Consider the following 25,776-nt stretch of genomic DNA (forward strand, 5'->3'; position numbering starts at 1 on the left):
GATTAAATGAAAGTAGTTTGCTCAGCTACAGCCTGAGTTTGGATAGCCCCCCTTACACACATATAAATATGTGATGGGAAATTACAGCAGGGGATTCCAGTCAATGTAGTCAACCGCTCTGTTATCACAGAATAATCCCTCCTAGAGGCAAGGATTCTACTGGAAGAATTGATGGTGAGGGAGAAGAAGGGTTCCTCATCTATAGAACTCTAACCATTAATGCACCATAATGTCTCCATGGTGTTATGAGGTAGTGGAAGAAAGATTTTGGCACCCAATGGGACCGGTACCTGAAGGTGACATTACTGTAGCCATGAAAGACAGCCATCCATGCCAACTTCATTGTTATCCTATGTATCTAAAAATGTAAGACCATGTACGATCTATGTAATCAACAAAATAGATGTGTTGCCCGAGTATAGAACCTATAAGATCTCAGATTATGGCTAATTTTAGGGTGTTAAAGTCCTACGTGCAATTATTTTTGGTTTAAATAAATATAGAAAAATACTAGTTGCAATTTTTTATTTTTTTCAACAGAAAAAATACACTTGTAAAAATAAAATGAATATGGAAATACTCAGAGTGCGGGGTCAAAAAGATGAATGTCACAAAACTCTGGAAACTCAGTTATATTTAATAATACTGGCCTCAATAGGGCCCCTAAACTTTTTGCCAGTCCACTGGGGTCTGGATTTACAGCATTAAAGTATCCTTCCATAATGCAAAACAGAAAGAAAAAAAATATTTAATATGACAAGTATAGTTTGAAAAAAAGTTTCTTCCACTCACAATAGTATAACAATTGAAAGGAACTATTCAATACCATTGCCTCATTAGCCCCTGTTTTGGAGTACAAAAACAAATTTATTATGGTGCTCATTTGAACTTCGCCTACACACTTTTAGAGACTTTAACCATCCCATTAAGAGCACCTGCTCTTTGGCGCATAGCGGTAAAATTTGATAATTTGTCTCTTTTCACCCCCTGCCCAGCATGACAACCTAAAGCAAGAGACAGAATAGAAGAATACTTACTTGAACTTGTTCAGTGCATCATGAGTCTGTCGAATATCTCGTACTTTTGCATGAATCCAGTCTTCCAACTGTTTTTTGGTTGGAAAATATCCGATCAACGAGGTCAGTTCATCTCCATGTCTGGATTTGATTTTTCGGATCTGCTCATCTTTGTCCGTCTACGGAAAAAGTTTTTTACAACCAATGGATTTAATAGTCCCAAATAAAATAGAACGTAAAAACAAATGCTTGTGGAATTCACAGAAAAAGTTATTTACACCTTGGAAGTGGTAGGCTCATCAAATTGGATATATCTGCCCTAAGAATGGCCAAGGCTATAAATCTAGCCGAAGATCTGTCAATTTCTGTGCCATATGCTGGTTTCATTCAACTAAAGAAAGCACTGGAGGAGTATCTTTAAAGTGGGATTAAAACATCAAGGTGGAAATACAAAGTCTAAGTCTAAGGAATTGTAGTACAGAGGAGACTTTCCTCTCTAATTTGAGGGAAACTGAGGAGCGCTTTCTGAATAGAGGATATCCTAAGGATACTCTAAAGAAAGCACACAGAAAGGTAATGAAAGTACCGAGAAAAACGACCCTAGCACCTGTATCGTGTAAAGACTCTACAAATACGCCAATTGCCTTTAGTACCCAGTTTAATGACCGCAGCAGTAGGGTGTATAATGTCTTGAGAAAGCATTGGCATCTACTGCTGGACATACCTAGCTTACAGGGCACCCTTGCGACAAAACCAAAAGTAACCTACAGAAGAGGCAAAAAACTACAAAATATACTATGCCCCAGTTACGTCATGACCCAGAAAAAATCAAGTTGGCTAACTCCTACAATCAAAGGCTTTTATACATGCAAAGATTGCAATGAGTGCAAGCTAGGAAAAAACAAAACCAAAGATTTCTGCTTTAACACCAAAAAGAAATACACAATAGAACATCTGATTAACTGCAACTCTAAATATGTAACGTATATATTGGGCTGCCCGTGTGACAAAATTTACGTGGGGAGCACTAAAAGGGCTCTGGAAACAGGAATACAGGAGCATGTCCGCGCAAGGCGCAATGGGGATCTCAGATACCCACTTACATATCACATGCAGGAAAACCATACACCAGAAGAGAACTTTTGGTTTATTGGAATTGATCATGAACCAGTGCAACCCAGGGGTGGCAACAGGGAATTGGCCCTGAGAAGAAAGGAGGCAGGTTGGATATGCAGATTACGTTGTGTTGAATTGGGTCACAATACTGAGGATGAACTACAATATTTCTTGGAATAATCTGACAAATAGGGAGCTCCGATCTTTCCTCCAATCCTTGGCCAGTTTTGGATCACTCACTGAAGAGGAAATCATTTAGTAATCAAAAAGTTTGTTTGATTAATCTGGGACATGAGAAAGTGGGTAGGGAATGGCAAGGGTGCAGTTAAATACAGCCTAAAATATGTGATCAATTTGTAGTAATACTGTTTATCCTTTATCCATATGGACCCGTCCACTTGTCTCTTGTTCTGGAATTATATGCATCTTTCCTTGTCTGAATACAAATGTGGGATCATGTTTGCCCTTTGCAACAGTCAATAAGCAGATGAGTGATGACCTCATCTCTCGTATGAGTTAGAACTTTATATGTTCTCCCATTTATATGTTGGATAAATGGGGGCTTATTTTTGTACATGCCTGTTTTGTTTTAATTCTGTCTCCTCTTTTCACGAGAGACTCGCCCTTTACTTATTTTTTGTATTTTGTACATGGCTATCCTTAGTATTTGGATGTACTGCATCAAGTCTATCTTTTGTCTATATACTAACTTTCTTACTGAATTTTTCAGACTGTTTTTATCTTTTCAACATTCCATCATCCCAGGGATTAGAATAATATTGACATTGATCTCAGCCTTGAGACTTATCTCAACCTTTTGTCTCGCACTATATGACATGGACACATCACCATGTCGAAACGGTTGAACTTTGGCTCGGTTCAGCTGTGAGGGGGTCGATACTGTTCATCTTTAGCCTTTCCCAGGCTGTTCATTATCATATAAGTTTTTACGATAAGATGGCTGCTGCTCCATTACATCTCTCTGTTTGTACTCTGCAGCCTTGCTACAGCTTCTTTTTTTTTCAATATGTTCAATCAGCTGATTTACCGGTATCCTCAGACCAGACGATTATTATTCATCACGTTCTCAGGCGCCTTGTTTAATTAATCTTTTATCATCATTGGAGGCCACTTAATAAAACCTGTGTTTATTAGTATGGGTTACCCTTACTGACTGTTTATTCAGTTTCAATAATAATATTTCATAGCTTGGTAAATTGCATATACATAGTTATCAGTGTTAAGATGGCCGCCACTTGTGCTTGCATAATCACATGATCTACTATGACATCTATTACATCTCTCCGCTTGCACTCTGCAGCCCTTTTACAGCTGCTTGTCTTTTCAAAATGTTCAGTCATCTGTTTTGCCGGTATCTTTAGACCTTAGAGCTTGATGATGACGCATCACGTTCTCAGGCGCCTTGCTCAATTTATTTATATACATTTTCTTCTCAGAGGCCACTTAAGTCTTGTGTTCATTGCAAGCATGGATTACCCTTACCAACTGTTTATTCAGTTTCAACAACAATATGTTATAACTTGGTAAATTGCATTTTCATACATCACTTTTGTTCCTTTTTTATATATTAGTCATACACATTTATTCGTGTTAAGATGGCCGCCACTTGCGCTTGCATAATCACATGACCTACTAGGACCATCCCAGACTCGCAGCTCACAGGTGTTTTTCATTTACCCACTGCAGGGCGCTATTTAAACGTAGCCAGGGCACTCGACTTCACTCGTTGCCGGAGGACTAATCGTGGTCGCTACTGGGTGGATTGTTGACACTGGTGGCAGTTTTTAACATATTACGGTAAGACGCAGGATTGGGACTCTGTAGTTCTGCATGGGATGGGGAGATTGCCTTCACCAACCCTTAATTTAATGGACTGCCATTTACTCAATTTATATGTTGTCACTTTGCGTGGGGATATGGGCATGAATCTTTTTAATATTCTCCATTACATATCTGGGGGATAGATGCGGGGTACTTGACAGGACAGATACTGTCCCCCAACAAGCTTGACATGGGCGCACTCAGCTAGGACCACTTACAAATCTTTTGGTAGCGAAGTATACTGTGCTCAGAGGCACATGTTTGCCGGGACTTACTGACATGGTCTGTTAATGGTTTCGCTCATCTGACTTCCCTTCTGGTATTAGGTTCATGTACTGAGATCATTGTATTGTATTGTATTGTATTAATATTTATACCGCGCAGCTGTCACCCTACGGGTATCCTGGCGCCAGAAGGAATATTCAGATGGGAAGAACAATACAGCAAAGTTTGTGTCAGATGGAATGACACAACGTTTGATGAGCCTGGGGTATATTTATTTCTATTAGGTCTCCTTTGTATTTTATAGACTTGGGCATTCTAACCCATATAAATTAATCCTTTGATTGACTACACGCTGTGGGACCACACATCTGATATGGATGACAGATAGGGAAGTAGATAAGTTTACCTTAAGCCTTAAGGGGTTTCTCTTCCCCATTGTTTTATCTTGTCTAGCTATTAAACACATATTAGGGTTTCTTGTATCGCATCATAGTGGAGACAATTATTGACGTGGGATTACATTACTCACGACCGGTCATATAATGGGCTAGTGACGTTGTAAGTCCATGTTTGTACATATTGGGACGATTTCTATATCACTTTGGGAATAGAATTGAGCGGACCTTAAGAAATTTGCATAACCAATTGACTTATTCCTATTGGGCCAGTTGGAGAGATTAGACTCCTCTAGGGGGATATTACTAATGATTCCACCCTTGCTCTTACAGACCTATTACCACATGCAGATTTATATTTTTGGAGCAACAGATACCATAACCTTCTGAATACAGCGGATATATTTATTAGATGATCATTGGACCACTTGTCCCCAGTAAGTGTTATTATCTTTCCATATTCATATTCAATTAAGATCTCGAACTCTATGGTGACCATGCAGAGAAATACTGATTATGATATTAATTCAATCTTCAGATTAGTTGAGACAAGCCTTTCCGTGCTCTGCAGTGCTACACCTTTAGATCTTCAATCACCACTTCTACTTGAAGTCTCTCTTTATTAGCAGAAGGTATATTTCAGCCTGGATTTCCCAGCTTTCTTCACTATTGTTTATATTGAGAAACCAAAACATTTTGTTCTGTTATTGAGCTATAATACATATTAATATTTGGCTATTCATGCCCAGGTATGCCCTGTGTTTACCTCTCCCCATGGTAGGGAGTCAACTTGGACAAATGGGGGGATTAAGGCCATAACATCTGTCTACAATTGTCGGCTGCATTTACCAACTGCACTATTCGCATACATAAAAACTTGCTTCAATCCACCCGCTTTATTCTCCCTGCTGCTCACTCTTTTTCCTATACTCTCTTTCTAACCTCTCCTCTGTGGTACTTTCACCTTCTATGTTATCTCCCTCTTTTTGACTTCACACTAAATATTCAGAGCACTCTTGATGCCCTAGATTATGCATATTAAATAATGGGTATGTTGTAACCCAATATAAAGATGATGGATACAAATGTATCATAACTTTATATATTATTGTTCACGCTGTCGGTCTGATTATGCTTGTATATATATATGCTTCAGAAAAGGGGGTGGTGATGAACAGAGTGCCTGAATTAAGCAGACCACTCTTACCCAGTCCAAAGATGAGGGCTTGATCCATCACCGTTTTTTAGCTCACTGCACCATCCCAGCTCAGAACTTGGCTATATGCAAATTAGTCTGTTCCTGTCCCAGTGCATGATGGGAACAGGGCAAACCAAACTACCAAGCCAATTCTTGTACTGGGAAGGAAACAAGCTTCCGGGGACCGGTTTCTGCCATTTCAGGCGTCGTCGGCCCGGCTTGCTTGAATCCTGATGGTGCAATGAGCAAGGGACTCACATCTGAGTATACCCTTCCACGCTTATGGTGGACAAAATGATTCAGAAAAGGGGGTGGTGATGAACAGAGTGCCTGAATTAAGCAGACCACTCTTACCCAGTCCAAAGATCAGGGCTTGATCCATCACCGTTTTTTAGCTCACTGCACCATCCCAGCTCAGAACTTGGCTATATGCAAATTAGTCTCTTCCTGTCCCAGTGCATGATGGGAACAGGGCAAACCAAACTACCAAGCCAATTCATGTACTGGGAAGGAAACAAGCTTCCGGGGACCGCTTTCTGCCATTTCAGGCGTCGTCGGCCCGGCTTGCTTGAATCCTGATGGTGCAATGAGCAAGGGACTCACATCTGAGTATACCCTTCCACGCTTATGGTGGACAAAATGATTCAGAAAAGGGGGTGGTGATGAACAGAGTGCCTGAATTAAGCAGACCACTCTTACCCAGTCCAAAGATCAGGGCTTGATCCATCACCGTTTTTTAGCTCACTGCACCATCCCAGCTCAGAACTTGGCTATATGCAAATTAGTCTCTTCCTGTCCCAGTGCATGATGGGAACAGGGCAAACCAAACAACCAAGCCAATTCTTGTACTGGGAAGGAAACAATGAAGCCGACGAGGCTGAAATGCCAGAAACCGGTCCCCGGTAGCTTGTCTCCTCTCTGGTGAAGAATTGGCTTGGTAGTTTGGTCTGCCCTGTTCCCATGATGCACTGGGCCAGGGACAGACTAATTTGCATATAGCCAGGTTCTGAGCTGGGATGGGGCAGTGAGCTAAATAACGGTGATGGATCAAGCCCTGATCTTTGGACTGGGTAAGAGTGGTCTGCTTAATTCAGACACTCTGTTCATCACCACCCCCTTTTCTGAATCGTTTTTGGCCACTATAGGTGTGGCAGGGTATACTCAGACAGGAGTCCCTTGCTCACTGCTCCATCAGGATTCAAGCAAGCCGGGCCGACGAGGCTGAAATGCCAGAAACCGGTCCCCGGTAGCTTGTCTCCTTTCTGGTGAAGAATTGGCTTGGTAGTTTGGTCTGCCCTGTTCCCATGATGCACTGGGCCAGGGACAGACTAATTTGCATATTGCCAGGTTCTGAGCTGGGATGGGGCAGTGAGCTAAATAACGGTGATGGATCAAGCCCTGATCTTTGGACTGGGTAAGAGTGGTCTGCTTAATTCAGACACTCTGTTCATCACCACCCCCTTTTCTGAATCGTTTTTGGCCACTATAGGTGTGGCAGGGTATACTCAGACATGAGTCCCTTGCTCACTGCTCCATCAGGATTCAAGCAAGCCGGGCCGACGAGGCTGAAATGCCAGAAACCGGTCCCCGGTAGCTTGTCTCCTTTCTGGTGAAGAATCGGCTTGGTAGTTTGGTCTGCCCTGGTCCCATGATGCACTGGGCCAGGGACAGACTAATTTGCATATAGCCAGGTTCTGAGCTGGGATGGGGCAGTGAGCTAAATAACGGTGATGGATCAAGCCCTGATCTTTGGACTGGGTAAGAGTGGTCTGCTTAATTCAGACACTCTGTTCATCACCACCCCCTTTTCTGAATCGTTTTTGGCCACTATAGGTGTGGCAGGGTATACTCAGACATGAGTCCCTTGCTCACTGCTCCATCAGGATTCAAGCAAGCCGGGCCGACGAGGCTGAAATGCCAGAAACCGGTCCCCGGTAGCTTGTCTCCTTTCTGGTGAAGAATTGGCTTGGTAGTTTGGTCTGCCCTGTTCCCATGATGCACTGGGCCAGGGACAGACTAATTTGCATATAGCAAGGATCTGAGCTGGGATGGGGCACTGAGCTAAATAACGGTGATGGATCAAGCCCTGATCTTTGGACTGGGTAAGAGTGGTCTGCTTAATTCAGACACTCTGTTCATCACCACCCCCTTTTCTGAATCGTTTTTGGCCACTATAGGTGTGGCAGGGTATACTCAGACATGAGTCCCTTGCTCACTGCTCCATCAGGATTCAAGCAAGCCGGGCCGACGAGGCTGAAATGCCAGAAACCGGTCCCCGGTAGCTTGTCTCCTTTCTGGTGAAGAATTGGCTTGGTAGTTTGGTCTGCCCTGTTCCCATGATGCACTGGGCCAGGGACAGACTAATTTGCATATAGCCAGGTTCTGAGCTGGGATGGGGCAGTGAGCTAAATAACGGTGATGGATCAAGCCCTGATCTTTGGACTGGGTAAGAGTGGTCTGCTTAATTCAGACACTCTGTTCATCACCACCCCCTTTTCTGAATCGTTTTTGGCCACTATAGGTGTGGCAGGGTATACTCAGACATGAGTCCCTTGCTCACTGCTCCATCAGGATTCAAGCAAGCCGGGCCGACGAGGCTGAAATGCCAGAAACCGGTCCCCGGTAGCTTGTCTCCTTTCTGGTGAAGAATTGGCTTGGTAGTTTGGTCTGCCCTGTTCCCATGATGCACTGGGCCAGGGACAGACTAATTTGCATATAGCCAGGTTCTGAGCTGGGATGGGGCAGTGAGCTAAATAACGGTGATGGATCAAGCCCTGATCTTTGGACTGGGTAAGAGTGGTCTGCTTAATTCAGACACTCTGTTCATCACCACCCCCTTTTCTGAACCGTTTTTGGCCACTATAGGTGTGGCAGGGTATACTCAGACATGAGTCCCTTGCTCACTGCTCCATCAGGATTCAAGCAAGCCGGGCCGACGAGGCTGAAATGCCAGAAACCGGTCCCCGGTAGCTTGTCTCCTTTCTGGTGAAGAATTGGCTTGGTAGTTTGGTCTGCCCTGTTCCCATGATGCACTGGGCCAGGGACAGACTAATTTGCATATAGCCAGGTTCTGAGCTGGGATGGGGCAGTGAGCTAAATAACGGTGATGGATCAAGCCCTGATCTTTGGACTGGGTAAGAGTGGTCTGCTTAATTCAGACACTCTGTTCATCACCACCCCCTTTTCTGAATTGTATATATATATGCAGCAAACTTGAATAGACTTTTACAACATCAATTGGAAAAAGAAGAAAACATGATGTTGAGTCTTGTTAGGCCTTTTGACGATCTTATATATGTATATATATATATGTATATATACACACATATACATGTCTTTTTATATGTGTCTTATATATGTTTGTTTATATGCTTGCATTTAACAGCCCTGAAGAAGTCTCTCTTCTGGACTAAACGCGTCGGCTGTATGGTGCTTCACTTTTTTTTAAAGTAAGAAATCAAATCCAGGAACTTCTATCTCCGTGACTTATTGGAATTGTATATTAAATATTGACTTACTTTATGCTAAATGTTGTGGTGCACCTGTGCTGTTATGATAATTGACTCAGTTTCTTAGGTAACAAGCATTGTTACAGTGGGTGCTATTCAGTGTGCACACAAACCCCCATGAAATTAGTAGGGGTACCAATCACTATCTGGGGCTACTTTTTGTTAGGTGCTGTTTTTGAGAAGGCTCCTCTGTTAGGTCTATTTACCTGCATCAAAGTGGAAATACAAAGTCTAACTAGCATATTGAATGCACAAGATTAATTGCACAGCTAATCATACTTGCAAAGAGCAGACTCGCTAAAGTATGGATGAAAGGCTTAACTTCAAAAGTATACCTAGTGCTCATGTAATTTATCATCCAAAGATGTTTTCAGGCATGTGCAAAATGGACTCTGGCAGAGGGCCCCCACATTTCAAAGGTCCCCCTATTTAGGAGTTTGTGACAGTCCTAGATTAAATAGAGGTTTTAAGTAAGCAGCGCATTTACTTACTCACTTTCTTTTTTTTTTAGCCAGCCCAAAGTGCCCACCCATTTCGGTCACTACCTGATAGTGAGGGTTAAACAAAAATACCTATTAGATTCTGGTTAGATTCAGTAAGTATGTAACATTTTAAAGAGTATAGGTCCAGCCCAATAGCACCAACCTTTGCCTTTATGCAGCATGTGCTATGCTTACTGTGCAGTTGAGGTTGGCATTGTGTGTTACCTCTGTGAATATGTCATTCTGTTTTGGGCAACTTCCAGACAAATGTGACCACAGTTTAGTACCACGGAACTTTGAATACCAGTCCCACGTGGCAGAGGCAGTGTAGTAAACAAAAGCACCCATCCGCACTGAATGCCTGAATGGTGCCAACAGAAAAACTATGCCACACATTACTGGTAAAGGGCTTGGACAGACCACTAGTCTTCCTGTTTTCTGGCCACAAGTGTAAGCCACATGTCACCATCTATGTGGAGCTGCTGCTGGGCCAGTGTAATCACAGCATAGTGCTAACTGACTCAGAATCGCTCCTCCTCGCATATCAAGGACTGGAGTGCATACTCTACCGCTGTCGCCGATAGGCCGTATTTCCCAACTAAAAATGATCACCTTGCCGCGCCTGCTCTACTACTTCCGCACTCTGCCCATCTGGGTGCCCAGCTCTGTATTCCGTAGATTACGTTCACAGGTCACTTCCTTTATATGGAACTCGGGGAGGTGCAGAGTGGCACTGACAACGCTCATCCGTCCGAAGGACGAGGGCGGTCTAGCCGTACCGGACTTTGAGCTCTACTATCTTGCGGCTCAATTGCAGCTCTTCACGCAAGAAGTAGCAAAAGTCTACTGTGGCCCGGAACAGGAAAGAGAGCGGGGGACGCCGCGTCACGTACTAGCGTATATAACTCTGCAACAGAAGATTGCCCTGACAGGTTTAACTCCTGAAGAACAGACTTTCAGGCTGTGTTGGAACCAATCGCAGCGCCGAGCGGGTCCGCAGCACCCATATGCCCCTGAAATCCCGCTTGGGATGGTGACCGCGCTCCCACATGGGGGGGATTGGGCGCCCCTACAGCAATGGGAGGCGGCGGGGCTGCAGGTGCTTGGTGACTTGTATGAAGAAGGGGCACTGATACCCTACCAGGACCTGCAGGAGAGATTTGGCCTTCCGCGAGGAGATTTCTTATTACACGCAGCAGTGACGAGGGCCATCCGAGCACATTGGAAGGGGGGCTTGACGGAACCGACCACCACCATGGCTTGCCATTATACAATGATGGCGGCGGGGACCTATAAGGCAGTGACGTGCCTGTATTCCAGAATGGTGAGGGAGAACCTTCCGCCGCTCACGGCGCTTAAATCCAAGTGGGAAGTAGACATTGGCAAAGGCATACCGGATGCCGCCTGGGCCCAGATAGTGCGACGGGCTAGTAAGAGCACGAGAAACGCGAGATTCCAACAGATCCATTTCTACATCTTACATAGAGCCTACATGACACCGGGCAGAATTAAGAGACTCTTTGGGGCGACCGAGGCGAAGTGCCCACGCTGCACCCTGGAAGGGGCGGAGCTAGACCATATGTTATGGAACTGCCCGGAACTGCATGAATACTGGCGGGCGATAGGGGAGACGCTTAACGAGGCCACCGACAGAACAGTGACCTTTGACATGGCGACCTGCATATTACACTGGTTCCCGCACACACCTAAGAATAAAACCACTAGTAAATTTATAGACCTGGGATTGATTCTGGCCAAGAGAGAAATTACGAGAGTATGGAAGGCGAGGGTGGGTCCCACACACAGAAAATGGGTGAATGAGCTTCTAAAATGGGCTACTTGTGAAAGCACGCTCAGATACCAAGCAGCCCGAAAACAACCAGACGAGAGAGCAACAGACACGGCTGCAGCATGGGAGATGATAGTGCAGGCACTGCGAGATAGCACTCTGCAGGAAGACGAGGAAGCTCTGACCGCACATAATAACAGCCCCCAGGCCGCACCAGAAACACCACATAACTGATTACACACCAATTCCTGGAAGAACCCATACAGGTAGTCAAGAGAAGGCGTTCCTACGCAGATGGTGAAGGGGGGAAAGGGGGAGAGTTCGAATTGAAGTGTTCTGGATTGTGCCACGGGGAGCGGGGATGCACAACCACAAAAGCAGAAGTACACGTTTTTCGACTGTGTAGAGTGCAATTGCTATGACACTGAACGATGGGCTTGTCCCCTTTGCTGAGTGCCGCCCGACCTCCGAGATGTGGGCTGAAAGGCTGTGTATCGAAAAGTATGGCGGGATGGATGAACGGGTGTTGACATAGCACTGCTAACTGTGTGATATCAGATGTACTGCAAACCTGCAATAAAAATTGTTTTACAAAAAAAAAAATCAAGGATTGGAGTGCATTAAAGGACAAGTTACTTACCTTCGGTAAAGCATTATCTGGTAGAGACATGATCTAGCTGCAGATTCATTCCCTTTGAACTTCCAGGAGTCAGGTTGGATCGGGAAGATTTTTCTTAGCAGTACCCCTGCGTGCCGGTTTGTGGTGTCGGTCGACTTCACGTGACATCGGCGTTGTCGATTTAGTCGCCATCGTGACATACGCATTGTCAATATAACCGCCACTCCAGTGCACTGACATTAGTACTTTTAACGACTTTCCACGTTGGAAGCGTGGAGCCATGAAGTGACTGACCATGGGTGTTTTAAAAAGACAGCTAGGGCCCTGAAGGGGAACAGCCCTGACACTAAAAACAATTCCGTAGTGTGGGGAGGATGGATGGGTCAGTAAGAAATTTGTGGTTAGATCATATCTCAGCTACGGCATTACAGATGGTAAGCAAATTGTCCATCTGTTAAAGACATCTAGCTGCAGTTTCCTTACCTTCGAATAGATTCCCAAGCAATACCTTCACCGAAGGTGTGACTGCAGAAGCTTTTAGACCAGAAAATCCTGCAGAACAGAGTGACCAAAAAGGGCCTCTCTGCAAACCTGAGAATCCAGGCAATAGTGTCTGGCAAACGTGTACAGAGATGGCCAATTGGAACGCCACGCTGGAGGGCTGCAGTGACTGCCTTTGCCCTGGTGGAATGGGCCCTAAGACCGTCGGGAGACACTTTTTTTGCCAAGGCGTGACAAATCTTTATACAGAGGATAACCCAACGGGAGATGGTCCTCTTCTAAACAGCACAACCCTTGTTTGCTCCCATGTACCCTACAAAGAGTTGGTCATCCACCAGGAACTCTTTATTGCGAACAAGGTAGAACGATAACACTCTTTTTGGGTCCAGACAATGGAAACGCTCTCTTCTTTGGAAGGGTGCAGAGGCACATAGAAAGTGGGCATAGTAACGGACTGTCCTAGATGGAAGGGAGTTCCAACCTTCAGCAAAAAGTATGCCCTACTTTTTAGAACCACTCTGTCCGGAAAGACTGTCAGGTAAGGAGGCTAAGATGACAATGCCTACAGCGCATGATGAGCAAAAGAATGATGGATGTAACCCAGATCTCTTGACTGGGGGTGAATGTATTGATTTGTTCTGCATTCCGTCCATCAATTGTGTGTCTTTTGCTTTCAATGCCTACAGTTCGCTCACCCTTCTGGCAGAAGTAATTGCCACTAAAAAGACTGTTTTGACAGTGAACAACCATAGAGGGCAATTGTGCAGTGGCGCAAACTGAGCGTACATCAAGAAAGTAAGGACAAAACTAAGGTCCCCCTGTGGCATGATAAAGGGAGTAGGGGGAAACAAATGTGTTAACCCCTTCAAAATACTTCTGTACCAGAGGGGACTTAAAAAGTGAAGGCTGATGTGGCAGCCGAAGAAAAACTGAGGAGCCCATGAGCTGGCCTTGGACCAGGTGCCAAGAAGAACGTCCATCAAGGCCTCATTGAAAGGCAGCAAGGATTCTGAGCTGAAGACACAAGGCTGGAGGACCTCTGTCAAGACGTTAGTCTAGACTGCCACCACAGGGAGCTGCAGCTCCAAGACATACACAGCCATACACACCACTGTAGCGTATGTAGCGTATGATGCCCCTCCTCAGTAGCAGGGTTGGGGGAGACAGCATGCCAGAATCTTGGGTAGTGTCATGGCCACTGGCATCACCCAGCTTCTCATACCAGTCCATGTTCTGGGGTGGCGGGATTTCTAAGGGGTCCTGCTCCCCCTCCCAATCCTCTTCATACATTCCTAACTCATGTGGCATGTTAAACGGAATGGAGCTAAATGGTGGACACCTGTTGGCTCCGTGTCGTCGGGAATGAGGATTGGGGAGGCATTGCCTGCGTGTGCTGCTGATGCTGAGGACCTTGGCTGCGAGTGCAGCGCCACGAAATGTCGCTGTGGAGGTGCGACCGGTGCCAGTCCGGACCCGAGGCTGTGGCCGGAGCCAAAGGGACGGAACCCACAGGTATTCCTTCACCCAAGCCTGTGGGGCCCGAAGGCACGCCGGCAGGGTGGGCCACCCAAATATGGCACGAGCCTCGAACACAGAGGTTCCTCCATCTTGACAGATGTGGCAAAGTCAAAGCACGCTGTGACTTCTTGTGATGTCTCTTTCCTGACGACTTTGAAGAAGAGGACTTCGATCCACCAGAGCAGGGCTCGGACCTTTCTCTCCACCAGGACCGGGATTGAGACCGAGATTGAGAGGGCAACTTCCGAGACACTGCTCTCCGGGCCGCAATTAGCTTTAGGGACTGCTCCCTCAAAGCTTTCGGTGCCATGGCCCGGCAATTGGACCACAACGTTTTGTCGTGGTCACTCTCCAGTCAACGGAGAGACACTAAGTGGGGGTCCGTGACTGACATGGCGCGGTGACAGGTGTCGCACGACTTTAACTTGGAGGTCTTCTTGCTAGACATCCTTAGCACACCAAAAGAAATTGGTAGAAAGTCAATAAAAGGTCTGTTAAAAAATGACACGGCATAAGCTCTCTTCGACAGATCTGTGCTGGCTTGCATGGAAAGAAGAGAAGTGAAGTTAGCGCGCCGGAGTGGCTGCCAAGAAGACCTCCTTCAAAGACCACCACGACAACAACGCACACGACAGCAAGGAGCTCTTCAACATCGTGAAGGAACTCTCCAACCCCAGCTCCAACACCAATGACATCCCGGCGTCGCAAGCTCTGAGCAACCCCCTCTCCACCTTCTTCCACCGCAAGATAGCAGACATCCACGACGGCTTCAACACCCAGACAGCCCCAACAGACAGCAACACAACAGACCCTCCGCACACCATCGACCACGTCCCCTTGCTAGCCGGGACCAGCGTGAGCGTCGATGACACCATCAAGACCATGAGCACAATCCACTCCGGCTCTCCGTCAGACCCATTCCCTCACCACGTCTTCAACAAAGCAAGCAGCTCTATTGCACCCCACTTACGCAACGTCATCAATTTCTCCCTTGAGACCGCGACCTTCCCAGAGAGCTGGAAACACGCAGAGATCAATGCCCTACTCAAAAAACCCAAGGCAGACCCAAGAGACCTCAAGAACTTCTGACCCATCTCTCTGCTCCCCTTCCCGGCCAAGGTCATTGAGAAAATCGTTAACAGACAGCTAACCCGATACCTCGAAGAGAACAGAATCCTGGACCCTTCTCAGTCAGGGTTCCGCAGCAACCACAGCACCGAGACCGCCCTCTTCGCCACCACCGATGACATCAGGACCCTGCTAGACAGCAGGGAGACTGCAGCACTAATCCTCCTAGACCTCTCCGCCGCCTTTCGACACCGTCTGCCACCGCACACTACACGCACGCCTCCACGCCGCAGGGATCCGAGACAAGGCTCTGGAATGACCCACCTCCTTCCTCTCCGGCAGAACCCAGAGTGTCCGCCTCCCCCCGTTCCGTTCTGAAGCCTCCGAGATCATCTGCGGCATACCCCAAGGATCCTCCCTCAGCCCGACGCTGTTCAACATTTACATGGCTCTGCTCGCACACGTCGCCGACAGCACGGCCTCAATATAATCTCCTACGCCGACGACACTCAACTGATCCTCTCCCTCACCAAGGACCCCATCACCGCCAAATCCAACCTCCATGAAGGAATGAAGGCCGTCACCGACTGGATGTAGATCAGCCGTCTGAAGCTGAACTCGGACAAGACGGAGGTCCTCATTCTCAGCTCCAAACCGTCAGCCTGGGACGACTCCTGGTGGCCAACGGCACTGGGGGCAGCCCCGACCCCCACCGACCACAAACGCGACCTGGGAATCATCCTCGACTCAACGCTCTCAATGACCAAGCAAGTCAACACCGTCTCCTCCTCCTGCTTCAACACCCTCCGCATGCTCCGCAAGATCTACAGATGGATCCCGACAGATACAAGAAAGACAGTCACCCAGGCCCTCGTCAGCAGCAGACTCGACTACGGAAACGCCCTCTACGCGGGAGCCCCGACCAAGCTCATCAATCGACTACAACGCATCCAAAACGCCCCGGCACGACTGATCCTCGATGTACCATGACACGGCCACATCACCCCCCACCTGAGAAACCTGCACTGGCTCCCCGTCAACAAGAGGATATCCTTCAAGCTCCTCATCCACGCACACAAGGCACTCCACAAGACCGGCCCAGCCTACCTCAACAGACGGCTCTCCTTCTACACCCCTAACCGCCAGCTACGCTCCGCCGACCTCCCACTTGCCACTGTCCAGCGCATCCGAAGAACAACCACTGGCGGGAGATCCTGCTCCCACCTCGCCACCAAGACATGGAACACCCTCCCACTGAGCCTATGACAGACCCAAGACCTGCTGACCTTCAGGAGGATACTAAAGACCTGGCTGTTCGATCAGTAGCGGCCCCCACCTCCTCCCCCCTGCGCCTTGAGACCCTGGTGGGTATGTAGTGCGTTTAACAAATGACTGATTGATTGATTGATTCTATTGATGATGCGGACGTGAATATGACGGTGAACACAACGCCGATGACATCACACTGAGTCGACCGACCCCACCTACCAGTGCAGGGGTACTGCTAAGTAAAAACTTCCGGACCCAGTCTGGCGCCTGAAAGTTCAAAGGTAAGGAATCTGCAGCTAGATGTCTATATCACATCAAAAATGCACTCTATGTACAGGCCCGAAAGATGAGACACCAGTTCACTGCACCATATGTAGCTGGTTTGTCGATGTCACTAGTCTTTCTACTTCACTAGTGCTGACTAGGTGGAGAGACACTGTTTGGTGCAATGTTGTGCCCAGAGGAGAACTGGCCAAGGAAGAGGGTTTTCAATTATCCGACTGTAGTTGCCAAGGTCATGTTTGAGATGAAAATGCATAGGAAATTCTAATTTTTTGCGAGCAGGGGGCCCCTATTCAGGTATGATCTCGGCCCCCCAAAATTCTTAAGATGTCCCTGCTATCACTGTCCGCAGTTCAGAGCAGAAAGAGTTGGGCTAATGCTGATCATTTTCAAAATGTTCTTTATAAGAGCCCCCAAAGAATAGTGCAGTCACTCCATCCTCTCTAATTTCCAGTATGCAATGTTGTAATCTACAGGTGAGCACAACTGCTGCTGACATTGAGCTAGTGATGACGTGTCAGCATTTTGATCAGGAGATGGCCTTAGAATTATGAACAGACAATATTTATGCCCCTGTCGGAAAGACATGTGCATTTAAGAAGTGGGAACTGTAACAAAGGAAAATACAAAAACATGGGAAATAAAAACAAAGATCACTAAATTTGTCACTTGGAATCTTTAAGTCTCCAGCAGAACAGGCAGATTGGCTGCTCTCTCTAGTGCCCCCTACAGTACAGTCTTTGTTTCACCCACCCCTTGAGTAAAAGAAATATGCTTAAGAGAAGTAAGAACATCTAACTTGGGCTTGAGGGTAGCCATTCTATAACTATGGATTATGTCTTTTATTTTGCTATATCTTTTTTCCTTGAATTTAGACTTATCTGCGAAGTTATGAGAATCTACAATATATATCATCTTATGAGCATGCAACACACTGTACATTCATTTTTTTTTATAATAATGCTACTAAATAGTTGAGTCAAAAGAAATTAAAAACCTTGAGCCAAAAGAGTAAAGAACCAATATGGATGTCACTGGTTCACAGCTGACGCAAGTTGCATTTTTTCATTTATTCCCCCAAAGGTGTAAACCATAACAAAGGTACTTTAAAGCAGAAAGGAGTTTGAAAGTCAATTAGGTTTGCAAAGTGGAGCACTTGCTTGCTAACCACTTTGCAGATAGCAGTTGTAGGCACAGAATACAACCAGAAAAATCATAAGGAAATTAATGTTACCTTGTCCTTTTTCAGCATGTCCAGTTGAGTACGTGCTGTAGTATGCAAGTTTAGCTGCTCCATTTCTTGATCCAGTCTGCGCAACACTCGGTCCAATTCGGCCTTCTCCTTCTGAAGATCTGTCACTTCAACTTTTAAGGCATCAATGTTAAAGCTTTTCTCTGCATCATCAAGTTCACGCTCCTAACCAAGAAACATAATAGGTTAATCAAAAAAGCTTAAACAAACTATGCATGACTTCCTGCTCTCAACCACTATAAAAGATTATCCTGTATTATGATGTTGTAAAGCTGCTTTTCACACCTTGATGTGTTTCCCAAAGCCTCAAACTATCAAAGGACAGGCCAATTTGGATTTACAATCTATAATGGAAATTCCATAACTACCTTCAGATATTTGAAGCAGAATGCATAAAACATAATATAGGAGCTAGCAGAAGCCTATAGGCATCCTTAACTTTCAAACAATGGTGGTCAGTCTTTGAGAAGTCTAAATAAAGTTAAAAGGATGAATGAAATTATCTCTGCTCTATCCAGTTGGGCATCAATGTGTCTGTATATTCATGTCTCCATCTGGAACTAATTTGTCCTATAGACAAAGCATCACAGTAATCTCCATACTACCAGTCTTTGATTCTCAAATATTAAGATTACAGCTGAAAAGAAGAGAAACCCCAAAACATAAAAAAGACACTGAAGAAGAAAAAAACCGAAGATCCTTCAGCCTGGAATAACAATTTACTTACCTTTGGTAACTCTCTTTCTGCTGTATACTCGATCTACAGATTCCTCACCTCGTGAACATTCCCAATGCTGGATTTGTAAATTTTAAAGCACTACTCCTGCGTGCCAGAGTGTGGCAAAGTGCACCTTCGCACCAATGTCGTTCCACTCCAGAAGTGATGGGCAAAGCTGCATATAAGCATCACCCAAGCATCCTAATGTCAGTTGCTTTCTCAGGCTGTTCGTGCTCTCAGGTGCAGGGTCTATCGTCAGACTACATGTATCATCCTAACAAATATCCAAGACAGGCGCTCCACGTGCCAGTGCAGTGGTAGCAGCTTTGGCTCTGGTGCAATAAGCAAGCTTTCTGGAGGCTTTTCTTAGGCAGTGCACAGCAGATCCTAATACAGAGAACAATCCATCAAGAGATGGACCGTTGTGCACTACTTTGCTCTTATTTGACCCAGAGAACCCCACAAAGAGCTACTAGTCTACCTGATGTTCTTTGGCGTGATCTATGCAAAAGTTTAGTGCTCTCTTGGAGTCCAAACAATAGAGTCTCTCTTCCTCTTCGGAGAGATGAGACAGATCAAAGAAAGCCAGGAGGCGATAGCCTGCCTGACATAAAATGGAGCGACCACTTTCAGTAGAAGAGAAGCTCAGGCCCTCAACACAAACTTATCTGGAAAGAATGTTGTATTAGGTGTATTGACAGAAAGAACTTGCAGCTCATTCGCACATTGAGCTGATGTTATGGTGACAAGAAAGACTGTTTTCAATGTCAGAGGCCTTAATGGATGACTGAGCAGTGGCTCAAATAGGGATGCACAAAAAGTGAGAACTAAGTTCCAACTCCCACTGTGGCATCATAAAAGGTTTAGATTAAAATAAGTGTTGCAAACAATTAAAAAACAACAAGTGATTTAAATAATGATAGCTGATACAGAAAATGTAAAAGAAAAGCAGAAAGAGCCAACAAATAGCCTATAACTGTGTCCAAAGTAAGTCCTTGCTGGGCCAGGAACAAAACAAACATCAATATTTCAGCCAACTTGGCAGTTGTCAGTGTATCAATTTGGCGGGTACCGCATCAAGCCACAAATCTGTTGAATTGACTGGCGAACACTAATTTTGCAGGTGACATCAATGGCCTCAGTACCTCAGTAATAAGGTCAAATGCTGCCAATCAGTTTCCATTCATTGAGCTGGAGATTGGACTGGCACGAGTACAGGACCCTGCCCTGCAGCTGCAACAGAAGATCCTGCACAAGTGGCAGATTCATTGAAAGACAGATGTTCATCCTCTCCTTGCCCAATCTGGTCACATAAGGATGACTTGGGCCCAGTCATTCTTGATCTTCTTCAGAACATGGAGCAGGAGAGGAAGAGGCGGGATGCATACAGGAGTTATTGAATGAATTAATGAATTTGTTTAAATTAATACAAATTGTTACAAAAGGCCGTGCCTGGTGTGTGCTTCCAGGCACCTTCTTCAGTCATTGATAAAAACAAAATCGTATCATTTCATTTAGTACATTTCGAACAGTTACACAGGGCATAAAGTAAGAGTCCATGAATCTTGATATGTGCTCGCTAATTTGGACCTATGGTCTGCCTTTACACTGAGGCTCGGTCTTTGCTTATGAGTTCTTGAAGTTGACGTGCAAATTTCGCTAGTCTAGCCAGTTCTATGGGGGTCACTAAACTAAAAAAACTTTCATTGCGTCTGGGCAGGTATGGGTGCCGTGATTTAAAAACAGAGGTTTCAATAAAGTGCACCGTGCCGGACTCAAATAAGGTCAAATAAAAACTAGGTGAGCCTAATTCTTCTTGTACAGATTACACAATCTGCAAGAGGTGACCACCTCAAGGGATTTCCAGTGAATGTTTATGTCTTTTATTGGCATGACCATAAGTCCGACTGACATGATTTGCTTCAAGATTGATTTATTCAGTGCTGAGTCAAGATATGGCTGGCTCAGTTTGTCCTTGTAGGAGCTGGCTAAGTTTCAGATATTGCTACTAGAGGGCTCTATGAGCCCCAGGTCGTCTTGCTTGAATAATAGTCTTACTTGTTTCCTTGAAATGTTTTTTTAAATTCCTCGTTGATGAATAAAACCCCCCCAGTTGGACAAGTCAAGATGTAGTTCGCTGTAGCAGTAGATAGGGAGTCTGCCTGGGGATTTTTGCCTTTAGTGAAAATTTCTTTCAGAGTTGCTTTCATTGTATTTGAGGGGCTGCACATATCCCTAGATCGCAGCGTATGATCGAAGCCCAGTGTTTGTAGGATTGTTTGCTTAGTCCGAATTCCAGCAGTACTAACGCATTCCGGGCGTGGGTGGGTATCTGGAAAATCTGTTTAAATGCTTGGCAATTGGCAGACTCCATGGTGTTGGTTAATGCCCCAGAAAAGATTAGTTGCCCTTATGAAATTGAGGGAAGTAACTTAGCTTTTATAACCTTTCGGATTGGTTTGGCTGATGGGCTGCGCTGTCCACCCTAGGCAGAATGCATCTCCGAGAGATAGCCTCTTGGAAACTTCAAGCTGACATTATGCGTTCTCCTTGGTGGCAAAAAGATCGGTCTGGAGTTCTCCCCATTGTTGGAAGATGGCCCGCACCACCTCGGAGTGTAACCGCCATTCATGGTCCACATGCGTTGGCCGCTGAGCTTGTCTGCCTTTGCATTTAGAGATTATGCCACTCTGTTCTCCACCAAGGAAATTTCCTGGTGTTCCAGGCACTTCCAGAGGCAAGAGCCTCCTGGGAAAGGACCCAAAACCCCACTATGCTCTGCTTTTTTCAGTACCACATGGTGGTGGTGCTGTTCATGAGCATCTATACCAACCTCACTGCAGGTCTGTTTCAGTCTTCTCTGAAATTTGGATACAGTCTGGCATAATACCCTGATGCTGTTCCCACTTGGACATTAGATTCCCCGCAGACCCCCCCCCCCCCCCCCCCCCCCCCTCCATGTGCAATCTGGAATGGTTCTGCAGCAGGATGCATGAGGCCAGCAATCTCAGCAGCCTTAGTTATCTGCACCAAGATCCAGGGCAGAGGCTGAAGCACTGGGACCATAACATGTTAGACCTGTCAGCTTTCAGGTGGCCTTCCACCAAAACATTTTGCTTTGACCTCCACGTTTTGCTGTATCTTTTTGTTAGCCATAGGACCCTGAGCACTTTACCACTGCTGACCAGTGTTAACGTGCATATGCCTCTTCCCTAAATAGGTTTGTGATTGGTGTAAACCTGAGTGGTATGCTTTATTTACTTGTAAGTCCCTTGTAAAGTGGTACACCCTGTACCCAGGGCCTGTAAGTTAAATGCTACTGGTGGGCTGCAGTAATGATTCTGCCACTGTTAGACCTGTCAGCCCTAGAGTGGTCTTCCCCTAAAACATTTTGTCCTCTTTGCCTCCCACTGGACCCCACATTTTTGTTGTTCTTAGGACTATGGACCCCTTACCACTGCTAAACAGTGCTGAGGTGCAGGTGCTCTCCCTTAAAAGCATGGTGACACTAGTCTATCAACCATAGACCCTGCTACTGCAGTGAAACCTACCCTCCATCTGCATGCTGATAGTCTGCATGGTCTGGGACTTTTTGCAACTGTAGCCTTTTGTCCCTGTTGACAGACAGTAGGAAAGAAAGGGAACACCCCAGAGCCTCCTGGATTTTTCCAGAAATTTCCAACCCCCTAGATTCTTCCAGAAAATGCGGCCCCTCCAGGTCACCTGACCTTAGGGTATAATAGGAAGGGTTCTGGCCACACATCTCTGTTACACTACTGGAGCAGGAAGAAACTCTGCTAGAGTGAAGACTGCTGCACCAGGAGAATTGCTACACTGCTGAGGCTCACTGCTCCCAGGAACTGCTGCACCAAGTTAGCTGAGTTGCGCTGCCTGCTGATCTTGCCCTGCTAGAGGGGACCCAGGAATAACATCTCCAGTGTGCCTCCATTCTTATTTTCCCTCTTTGACTGGTCCCCCTTCTAGTTACTGGGGAATCACAATAATTGCACCCAAGGACTGTCCCAGCAACATGGTGGAACAGCCTTGCTGCAAAAAAATGGCCCATAGCCCAAGTTACTACTTGTATAATGATATATCTGTAAGAGACATTAGTTAGGGATAGATTCCTTACCTTAGAATATCCACAGGCGTCAGATTGGATCTGGAAAGTTTTGCTAGCAGTACCCCTGCGTGTCAGTAGGTGGTGTCGCGCGGCTTCGCATCCGCGGCTACCGTCGTATGCGCCGAGATGACGCCACGGAGACCACCCATGCACGCTGACGTCAGTTCTGTGCATGACTTTCTGCGCCAGGAACGCAGAGCCATGCTAGAAACCAACTACTGGTGCCATGAAACTAGGGCCCTGTAAGGGATGTCCTTGACCCTAGTAATCAGTTCGCAGAACGGGGAGGATTGGTGGGGCGGTAAGGAATCTATCACTAACTAATGTGTCTTACAGATATATCTTTACACAAGTAGTAACTTGTGCATCTGAAAGAGACACGTTAGTGATAGATTCCTTACCTTAGAATCGATACCCCAGCAATACCAACCCCGGTGGTGGGTCTACGAATATGATTACACCAGAAAGTCACGGAGAACAGAACGGCCAAAGAAACCGTCTCTCTGGACTTGACTGTCAAGGCAGTAATGCTTGGTAAACATGTGCAGCGAGGCCCACGTAGCTGCCTGACAAATGTCCTGCAAGGGAAAGCCACGTCCCAAGGCAGTAGTGGCTGCTGTTGCCCTGGTGGAATGGGCATGCAGCCCCACAGGAGGCTCCTTCTTAGCCAATGAGTACCAGGCCTTGATGCAGAGAACGACCCACCGAGAGGTGGTCTGTTTGTTCACGGACCAACCTTTTTTGTCGCCCACATAGCCAACAAAGAGCTGGTCATCCACCCGGAACTGATGTGTGCGTTTCAGATAGAACGAGAGCGCACGTTTTGGGTCCAGACGGTGGAGCCTCTCTTCCTCTTTGGAAGGATGCAGAGGCGGAAAGAACATGGGCAAAGTGATGGTCTGCCCGATGTGGAAGGGCGTGACAACCTTAGGCAAGAAAGAAGGACAGGTCCTCAGAACCACCTTGTCCAGGTGAACAGAAAGGAAAGGAGGTTTAGAAGAAAGAGCATGGAGCTCATTCACTCTAATGGCAAAGGTGGGAGCAACCAGGAAAGCAGTCTTTAAGGTGAGAAGACGCAGAGGACAGTTATGAAGGGGCTCGAAGGGAGCGCACATCAGAAACGTCAAGACAAGGTTTATGTCGCATTGAGGCATGATGAATGGCACGGGAGGGAACGTGTGCATAATGCCTTTCAGAAAACGGTTAACAAATGAGCAATAAAAAAGAGAAGGCGGATCAGGAAGCCGTAGAAAGGCGAAAACAGCCGAAAGATAACCTTTGATAGTGACCAGAGCAGACCCCTGCTGGGCCAAAGAAAGAAGGAACAAAAAAAACTCAGAAAGAGGGGCAGAAAGTGGATCCACAGCCTTCGCTGTGCACCAGGCCACAAACTTGTTCCACCTGCAGGCGTATACCGTTTTTGTGGAGGGACGCCTGGCTGCCAGAATGACATCACAGACTTCGGGAGGAAGAACAAAGGTTGTCGATTGTTGCTGCTCAATCTCGACGCATGGATGTGGAGGCTGGGCAGGTTTGGGTGAAGGACAGTTCCCTGCTGCTGCGACAGAAGATCCTCCCGAAGAGGCAGTCGGATCGGGGGATCGCTTGCCATGGTGAGTAGCTCGGGATACCAGTATCTTCGTGCCCAATCCTGAGCCACAAGAATGACTTGGGCCCGGCCGCGCCGAATCTTCTTCAGCACTCCGGGCAGAAGTGGTATAGGTGGAAAGGCGTACAACAGACCGCAACGCCACTCGTGGCGAAAAGGGTTGCCAAGCGAGTGCCACCTTGGAAATTCCAACGCGCAGAACCGATGACATTGCGCATTCTCTTCGGTGGCGAATAGATGTAACCAAGGCTCTCCCCACTGCAGAAAGAAACCTAGCACCACGTCCGAGTTCAGACACCATTTGTAATCCATCATGCACCAGCATCTGAGTTTGTCCGCCCTGGCGTTCAGAGAACCTGCCAGGTGTTGAACCACCAAGGTAATGCCTTGATGTTCCAGCCATGTCCAGAGGCTCAGAGCCTCCTGACATAGGGTCCACGACCCCACAACGCCATGTTTGTTGCAGTACCACATGGCGGAGGTGTTGTACGTGAACACCTGCACTATACTTCCCCGGACAGAGGGAAGGAATGCTTTCAGTGCAAGTCGGATCGCACAAAGCTCCAAAAGGTTGATATGGAGCCGGGACTCTGCCGGAGACTAGAGGCCTCTGATCTCCGCCTCTCCCAATTGGCCTCCCCATTCCAGGAGGGACGCATCCGTCACCACTGTGTGCTCCAGTTGGGGAAGGGAGAGGGATCTGCCACTGACCCCATCACGATTCGTGCCCTGCGAGATATGGACGTGATCAGACAGGTTGCCCTGATGCTGCGCCCACTGGAACTTCAGGTCCCACTGCAGAGCCTGCACATACCATCTGGCATGTTGCACTAGCAGGATACAGGAGGCCCTCAGGCCCAGGAGCCGGAGGGTCATCCTGACTGGAACCCGGGATAGAGGCTGAAAGATCAGAATCATAGCCTGAATATCCCGGACTCACTGCTCGGGGGGATAAACCCGAAACTGCATAGAATCCAGAACCGCTCCGATGAAGGGGAGCTTCTGAGAGGGACTCAGGTGCGACTTCGGCACATTGATGGAGAACCCCAGCAAGTGCAGGAAGACGGCCGTAGTCTGAAGGTGGGTGGCGATTGCCTGGGGCGAGCCCACCTTCAACAACCAGTCATCGAGGTAGGGGAAGACGGACACCCCTGACCTGCGCAGATGAGCTGCGACCATCGCCATCACTTTCAGGAACACCAGAGAGGCGCTGGTAAGGCTGAAGGGGAGCATGGCAAACTGAAA

General features: G+C 46.7%; 1 protein-coding gene across 2 annotated transcripts in view; it reads right to left on the reverse strand.

The window, feature by feature from the left end:
* RAD50 (RAD50 double strand break repair protein) overlaps positions 1–25,776 on the reverse strand; it is a 507,735-nt gene that overhangs the window by 299,864 nt on the left and 182,095 nt on the right. For both annotated transcript variants that reach the window (XM_078653096.1, XM_078653097.1), the window contains exons 11-12: positions 18,064–18,246; positions 1,038–1,195 (exon numbers count right to left, since the gene is read on the reverse strand). In XM_078653096.1, the coding sequence (XP_078509222.1) occupies positions 1,038–1,195; positions 18,064–18,246 (341 nt within the window). The remainder of the gene's footprint in view (positions 1–1,037; positions 1,196–18,063; positions 18,247–25,776) is intronic.

The sequence above is a fragment of the Lissotriton helveticus genome, chromosome 7, assembly GCF_964261635.1.
Source record: "Lissotriton helveticus chromosome 7, aLisHel1.1, whole genome shotgun sequence".
Classification (NCBI taxonomy): Eukaryota; Metazoa; Chordata; class Amphibia; order Caudata; family Salamandridae; genus Lissotriton; species Lissotriton helveticus.